Genomic DNA, 8,707 nt, shown 5'->3' with positions numbered 1-8,707 from the left:
TTTTTTTAATTTTATTGGTCCAATGGCTAGCTTGGTCTCTATTCAGTGCAAGATAGAAGTTATCAAATTGCATACATAGAAGTCTTAATATGTGTGCTGTATGTACAGTGTTTTCTAATTTTAAATCTGACATATGTTTCACAAAAATATGTCTACGTAGATGAGTCTCTGTGACAAGAAAGCATGAAAAAATCATAGGGTGAGAGAAGATGTGAAATCTTAGGTAAATATGCAAATGTTTGAAAACATCTCATGATCTATAAGATAGCAGGAGAATGTACATGAGATAACAGCAGACATCCAACCCTCCCTTTGTGCCAGTGTGTAATTTTAAACAGAATCAACAGAGGGAGAAAGAACAGGAACAGTAAGAATGAGTACACTGACAACCCTTACACTATTCTTTGCTGATTGGAAATGAAAATAATTATTTTTTTTGGTCAGCGTTTTTAAATGATGCTTTTTATTCCTCCACTTGGAAAACACTAGAAAATGCATTTTAGAATATCATAAGATGAACCTTATAGAAATATGTTATCTAAGTTGATGATACTTGAGACCTGTGCATGTTTATTTTTCTTATTTCTGAAGCTTATAAGGAAAACACAGGATTGGAAGGGCTTGCAGAAACCCTTCCAGAAAAGCTGACTGTGTTGGAAGGGTCAACAGAAATTGTTTTGTATATTTTAGGTACAGAATTTATTTTTAATTACTCATTTATATATATTTTTTTTTCTTACAGGGATGCACTCTGATTCTTTAGTAGTCTATTTGCTTTTAGCACTACTCATTCACTTCATATCTGGAGAAACAGAAGTGAAGTTCAGTGGACAAACTGAGTTTGTAGTTAATGAAACAAGTACAACTGTTATACGCCTTGTAATTGAGCGGACAGGGAGGCCTGCTAATGTCACAGCAGTTGTGTCGGTAAGAAACAATGCCAGTTATATTCTCAGTAAATATTAATATCTTTTTACTATTTGAATGTTGCTTATACTTTTACCAAGCCAGTGAAAAAGAATATGGTAGTTCACTGGAACAGTGGTTTGTTCCAAGGGAAGGGACTGTCCCCTCTGCTGTGCCCTGTCCTGGTGCAGCCTCACCTCCAGCATTGGGTGCATGTTTGGGTGCCACAATGTAAGAAGGACATGGAACTATTAGAAAGCATCCAGAGGAGGGCTATGAGATGGTGAGGGGTGTGTAACACAAGGCATATGAGGGCCCTGGGTGTGCTCAACACAGAGCAGAGCAGCTGAGGGCAGCCCATGGCAGCACAGCTCCTCACAGGGAGCAGAGGGAACATGGAGCTGTGTCAGAAGGGGCAGCTGTGGGTCAGGGAAAGGTTCTGCATGATGGGCATGGAACGGGCTGCACAGGGCAGTGCTGAAACTGACAGAGTTCAGGGAGTGTTTGGACAGCTCTCTCAGACACAGGGTTTGGGTTTGGTGCTGCTGTGTGGAGTTGATCCTTGTGGATCCCTTCCTACTTGGGAGATGCTATGTACAACAGGGTTTTTTTACAAGAGAATTTCTTCTGAATGTGCCAATAGTTTTGAGAAGATGGCTTACATGTTAGTGAAGGAGCCAGGTCCCGCTTCTCAGGAGGAACATTTTTGTGCTAGCTGCAGGTTCCTAAAAATAGTGCAGGTATATCACATTTTCCCCGTTGAAGACTACTTTAGAACCTGCACTTTGATAGATATTCCACTGTTTGAGAGGTCTGAGTTGCTTTCATTATTACTTTTATTTCTTAGTTTCTGTTAACTGTGATTGTACCCCCTTTAAATATTCAAACACTTTGGAGTTTGTGTCATGCTGTATACGTATGTAGTAATATGCTCTGTGGTATAAGGACAACACAGCAGTGCATCAGAGACATAGAGTTTATGAATTTTTTCAGTGAATAGACAGAGGAAACTATCAGTTTCTAGCTTATTCTCCTGTAACAAAATGGGGAAACACTTGTAGAAATTACAGGAGTAGAAGGGGATCTGTAGGGATTTCAAACTGTATTACTATTAACTTTATTACTTTATCCACCTTGACAAAAATGTAATTGTATTTTGAATCTAGAACTGGCTTAGTTTCCATATTAAGGTCTGCCAGCTATGGAAATGGTTTTAAAATTACTTACTGAGTGCACTGTTTTGATTTGTCAGTTCATCATAGCCAAGAAAATCTTGGAAAAAACAAACGTAATGACAAAGAGTATGCCAGTTCGTCTCAACATCCAGCAGTAGGTTTAATTTAGAGACTTTGCTGTCTTAAAGATCACTGGCTCTGTAATCTCTCCTATAACCACCTTACCTATCATTGATTCAATACAATTTTCTGTGGTTGAGTGAAGTGAAAGCTGAGCTTTACGTTTTAGAAGAATTCACCTTTCCCAGCAATAGCAATCCAAACATTACCGAACATTATAGGTTACATTTGTAGTCTCCTTATATTTGCTAGAATGATGGTGGAAGGCAGAAGGCAGTTATATCTTCAGGTAAGTTAAATGCAGGTGGGCTAAAATAAGCCATGTGGATCTGTGCTTGGAACAGTCTTTCTGTTAAGAAATAGTCCTTTATTACATTATACAGAAGATATACAGTGACAAGGAGGGATGTTGTAAGTGGTTCAGAGTAAAGTGCTGTTATTTCTGATTACTCAGCATGGATATAAAGGCCCATTATCTGTACCATTATCTATAAATAATTTGTGTAACAGTGGGGTTAATATCAGGAGAAATCATGTTCAAAGACAAGTGTATGAAATCTGGGAAACCAGTGCAGAATATTATAAAAGATTGGACAGGAAGATGACATTTAATTGTGCATTTATTGTAGATTCATGGGGAAGACACAGGAGACTTTTTTGACACGTATGCAGCTGCATTTATACCTGATACAGAAACAAACCGAACAGTATATATATCTGTTTGCGATGATGACCTTCCAGAGGCTGACGAGACATTCACATTCTACTTGACACTACCAGTAAGTCAATGTTTTTGAATTCATCTTTTATCCAGCTGTGTAATCTGGGTAATCTGACATGAACAAATAGTATTCCACAGAATTCTGTGAAGTTGCACTTCTTGTGAGTTTAAGTCTTAAACAGGTATGAGCTACAATTTGAAGAATAATCAGAACAGTTCTTACTGGTCCTTTAGAAGGTCTTTCCATTTCTCTGAGTGTCTCTGTATGTTATTGCAGTGCAGTATAGAGATATACTGCAGGTTAAGAAGGCATTACATTCTGTTGCGGCCATTTCAAGAGGTTTCATTAGAGTCCAAAGAATTAGATAATGAAGAAAGTCATCCTTTCCTGTTTTATTGCATACACTGTATCTAAAAGAGAGAGTGGAAGTAGCAAAAGAAGAACTATGATGTCTGGTCCTCCAGAAGCAAATAATAGATGAGCCTCTCCTGAAAACAGCCAAACAGATTTTTATAAATATTTACAAATCTCCTCCGCATATTTTTCTACCTTACAGAAGTCATGCTAGAAGGAGAGATTTCTATTTTTTTTAAGTAACAGACCATGACTAAATTTGAAGTCAGTTCAGCATAGAAGAATTTTATGCTTTTTGTGTTCCTCAGCAAATTTTGGCTGTAAATGCCATGTTGTGACTTCTTTTGATGTGTAAATGCAGTAGCTCATTTTTAAACCACTGTAAACAATTTGCTTCTTTAGTTGCTATCTCAGTTCACATAATAGCTTCAAAGTCTTGGATTTATACAAAAGTTAGAAAAGAGAACAACTTGTGAGTTTGTGGCAGTATTGCATGCTTCAGATATATTTCTCTGTACCCATGTTGTCGTTATTAGATTGCCAAACTGTAAGTAATTATTTACAAATTTTGTTCCATGCTCTTTGTGGGCCATATAGAATGTATTTCCTCAATGACAATGAACTTTTTTGTTGCTTTCTATTAATCTGAGCAATATCCACTGTAATGCACAATAAAAACAGAAGTCAATTTCCATAGAGTTATATTTAAATTACAACACAGTTAAATCTAAATGTTTTTCTTATTTTCTCCATATTTAATATCTTGTTTTTGTTTTGTTAATTTTAGAAACAATCTTCAAAGATAAAGCTTGGCTCACCCAAGACTGTCACTGTAACAATCTTATCAAATGACAATGCCTTTGGAATAATTTCTTTTAACATGGTATGGCTTTTTTATGGTGTATATAAAAATGTTAGAAAGCACAGAAGGGAAATTTTCAAAGATGCTGGTAGTTATTCAGCTGAATCCTTTGAAAACAGTTTTTCAGTTATATTTTTTAAAACACCTTTAGTGGCAATCCATATATGCATTTGTAACTTATGCATACATACAACTTTAATACTTCTGTGTTTTTAGGTGTTCACAAATAGCCTAAGTGCCTCATATGTTAGTATAGAAAGTATCTATGCCTTATTGCTAGCATTCTCACAACTTAATCTTTTTATAGGATTTCTCTGTAAAAAAAAAACATGAACATATAAAAATTTTAAAGCTACAATACTAAGCCCAGCTTTTCACTGAACTAGTGAGTCCTTAACATGTCACATAACCATCTCTAAAAGCATCCGATGACCTAAATGATTGTCCTGTAATAGACAGTCAATTTATAGCTATTTTACTAATGAATAACCTCATAATGCTGAAAATGTATTTTTAATAGCTTAGGAGCTCCTAAAGATACCAGTAATCTTACGCCAGTGCTTTCTGTATGTTCATTAAGTTTGTTTACAGAAAACAAAAACCACAAAATAACCCTCTTTGCATAACATGATAAATATTTACTTGAAATCTCTCAAGGTTTTTATTAGCTGAACTAATTGGTTGCTAGGAAATGTATGCCATCACTGGACTGGTTTGTAGAGTGGATTAACTTGTCTGTGGGAGTTTGGTATTTCTATGGTAACAGTTTCTTCATTCTGCTGTGATATTTGATCTGTGCCTAATTGTCTCTCCCTTTTCTTCCTCATTAGTCTGCCTTAATCACTGTGAATGAGCCCAGAGGCAGAAATGAATTTGTGCCTCTTACTCTAATTAGAGAGAGGGGAACCTATGGGACAGTCATTGTAACTTTTGAGGTGAGTTTATCTGAAAGACTTCATACTTCAGCCTACGGGATGGAACTGAGAGGCTGTAATCACAGTTTACTGAAGTTTGTAAAAAAAAAAAAGGGGGGGTGGGAAAATACCTACATTTACAATTGCCAAATCTAATTAATAAAATTGATTCTTAATACCTGTCATAGAAGACACTGTAACTGCCTGACTGTTTAATTTGAATAAATATTAAGAGTAACGAGAGAAAACTGAATATTCTCTGTTGTTCATCTTTCAAGGAGGGCAACAGATGCAGTATTAGTTTACATTGTTAGAAAACAATGCATTTTGTGTGTAATAAGTGTCCTTATATATATATATATGTACTTACATATAAACATCAGAGTGAGTCTTGAAAGGTTAGCCCAGATTTGAACATGTAGGTATGAGAACTCAGGATTTAGTGAAATTCTGTCTATAATCTTCTGTATCTTTATCTGTATTTTGAATTTCCAGAAACTAAAGCTTTCAAATAATTACTCATGTTGAATATTTATGCTGTATTTACCTGCTTGATTTGAATGTGATAAAGTTATTGCTTTTATTGCTTTATCATCTAGCTCAGCTTCTATTACATACCTTAAAATTATATATATAGTTTTTCAAATGGGTATTTCTTTATCAGTTTCCTGTCCCTGGGGCATCGAGGGTTTCATCTTACAGCATCATTTATGTATATGTATTGAAAAATATTTTTCAAGATATTCTAAAACAAAAACATCTCACATTGCTTTTAATTGTCTTCCTTGTCTTTCAGATTTCACTTTTACATTTAGTATCTTTAACAAGTCAAGATAGGAGTGCAAAGCCAACAATATATTTATTTTAGAATTTAATATAAAACACTACTGATGTGAACTGAATTTTAATGATTATTTTGGTAATGTCAAAGAATCAATTATGCATCAGAATATTCCAGTCCTCATAGGAAGTCCCCTACATGGAAGCAGTTTTCTTCCTCCTGTTCTGGCAATACATCATTTCTTCAGATTGGTTGCACTGAGTTATTCAGTTCACCAAAAAAGAGTAGGTCTTCACAACTGAACATACATATTTGAACCTAGGAGATGACTAAGCATGCCACACTGTACACTGCCTATAGTACCTCCACCAGACTTGTGTTTTATATACTTCTGATGAGAAAAAAATAATACTTTGCAGATAAAAGATGGTCCAAACCCTGCCGAAGAAGACTTTAGTCCAGCCATGGGTAACATTACATTTACTCCTGGAAGATCTACACTAACTTATAATTTAACTGTGCTTGATGATCAGGTAAGAACTGGTTAACTGTGGTTCTGAAAATGTGTAATAAGTTATACAAATGGTTTGCATGGATAAGGATAATAAAGTGATGTTTTCACTCCATGGACTCTTTATTTTCAGTCTTTCTAATATTTCTTCTATAATCCTCATCAGTGAATATTTTTAGTTTCTGAGCTTATTCTGGCCTCTCTGACCACTAGCTGCTACTGCAGCAAACATAGAAATGAACCATTACGCCATTTTTTCAAATGATCCTATTTGCATGGCCAAAGGTAGTGTTCTCAAATGGAACATCAGTTTATCATTCAGTTTTTCTTTCTAAATGTGATTTGCTTTTCCCTAATTTTCTGCATGCAGATTATATATATATATTTTTTTGGGGGGAGGGTGTCTCCATTAGTTTTTTAGGCAAAGTGAGTATAGTCATGATATTGCTTACAAGGTGCATTTTTTAATACATCCTTACTGAAGCCAGTGCAGATCCTCTGTCTTCCATTAACAATACATATGAATCTATTCTACTCCTTAATAAATTTTATTAAACTTCACTCACTTTTATATGTGTGAAGAGCAGAAATTGTATGTTTTTCACTAAAGAAAGAATATATTTAGAATATTCAGGAAAAAAGTTTAAAAGAAGATGATTTACAGGATTTTGTGTAGATACGTTTCAGAGAAAAAGGATACTTGAAAAAATTCTGAAAATAGATGAGACCTGAAAGAAACAGGCAGTTCTGAACAGCCTGAATACAAGGTGATAATTAACATTTTTCTACTTCCAGATTGAAAATTGAAAAAAAATACTCACATGTTGAGAAGTTTTCTTTTAATCTCAGAACAAACAAAATAAGCAAATGTGATACAAAACAGCTTAATAAGGAAATTAATAGAAATTAAATAGAAAAAAATTTAAAGTGAAAGGCATCTATCTTCGAAGTGAGCAACTTTAAAGCAACTTTTTACATTTTCACATTGTAAAATGTGTCAGTCCTTGTTTCTGCTTGTACTTTCAGCATTTAGAAACTGTGCTAGACTGGTGTGCTGAAGTGTAGAAACGTCTGATTAGATAACATTTCTGTGGCATAAACACAGGAAGAAATTGTTAATGGTTTTTCCTTTCGGGAAGATGTGAATTTATTATTTTTTTCTGAGAGGTGTTATAAAAAGTTTCTGAAAGATCTGTATCAGTAAAGCGAGTCAGTGACTTTTTTCTCTGCAAGCTTTTCACATCTGTATGTGAAAGATGAGTTTTACTTAAAAGAATGTAGTGATGAGGATAGAGCTTATGGTAATCCAGTGTTACTGTCAGAATTTTCTTTGAGCTTTTAAGATTTGAAGTTAGGAAAAACAATGTAACAAGTATTTTCTTGGACTCTTTATATGGAAATAAGGAGACTATTGTCTTGATTTCTGCATCTCTAGATTGAGAAATTTTAGTGTGTACATTTTCTGCTTTAGTGAAGAATAAAGGAAAACTTTAAGAGAAAACAAAAGAGGCAAGGTAGTGCTGGAAATAATTTATCTGATTGTATTTGAAGCTTGATGAGTATTTATTAGCCAAGCATGATGCAATTAAGTGCTCCATGTCTTATTTATACAAAATAATAAGATGTAATCTGCAACTGTAATTGAATATATACTCTGACTGGTGCTTAAGTGCATATTTTTGTGGTGCAAGTCAGTGTATTGATTGGTAAACTAAAATGAACATAAGTTAATAATAATAGTTTCAATAAGATAAATCTGTGTTAAATCTCAGTATAGGGGAAAGGTGGCTGAGAGCTTGCAAATTTCACACTGGAGAAAAAGTGACCTCCCATTCAACAACAGTACCCACATTTATGTGCCATAAGCCAAAAAGGGAGAAAACTGTCCTCAGCTATAAAGACAGCTGCATGTTCACTCTTTTGGCCCTGGAAGATGATCTGATGGTGATCAATTAACAAATTAATATAAAAGGGAAGAAATATTGCACCACATGGAATTGTGGCTCTTTTTTTAACTTAGTAAACAGAAGCGCATGAAAACATTGTAAGTTGCAATAAATAGGCAATTTTGTTGTGGAATTTCTCTCAGAAGCAACTAATGCTGTCTTTTTTGAGAGACCAAAACAAAGATGAAATGATCATAGGTAATTTTTAAAGATTTAATTCTTATCTATCTTAATAAAGTAAATATGTATTTGAATTATGTAGATTTAGCAAAACAAAATGTAGGGAATAAGATTTAGGAATATGAAGGAAAAATATCCTTAAATTCTGAAGCTTATAGATCATGCTTTATCACCTGCTGCATCAGTTATCATGAAATAAATGAAATTACTACAAGGTAATTGATTAAAATTATATC

General features: G+C 34.3%; 1 protein-coding gene across 1 annotated transcript in view; it reads left to right on the top strand.

The window, feature by feature from the left end:
• The first annotated feature begins 744 nt into the window (after positions 1-744).
• ADGRV1 (adhesion G protein-coupled receptor V1) overlaps positions 745-8,707 on the top strand; it is a 227,553-nt gene continuing 219,590 nt past the window's right edge. The window contains exons 1-5 of the mRNA XM_065750127.1: positions 745-927; positions 2,831-2,980; positions 4,065-4,160; positions 4,970-5,074; positions 6,254-6,367. Coding sequence (XP_065606199.1) covers positions 745-927; positions 2,831-2,980; positions 4,065-4,160; positions 4,970-5,074; positions 6,254-6,367 — 648 coding nt within the window. The remainder of the gene's footprint in view (positions 928-2,830; positions 2,981-4,064; positions 4,161-4,969; positions 5,075-6,253; positions 6,368-8,707) is intronic.

Source organism: Cyrtonyx montezumae, unplaced genomic scaffold, assembly GCF_038088225.1.
Source record: "Cyrtonyx montezumae isolate F1298 unplaced genomic scaffold, pur_monq_1.0 scaffold_64, whole genome shotgun sequence".
Classification (NCBI taxonomy): Eukaryota; Metazoa; Chordata; class Aves; order Galliformes; family Odontophoridae; genus Cyrtonyx; species Cyrtonyx montezumae.
This window is presented reverse-complemented; position numbering and strand designations above follow the sequence as displayed.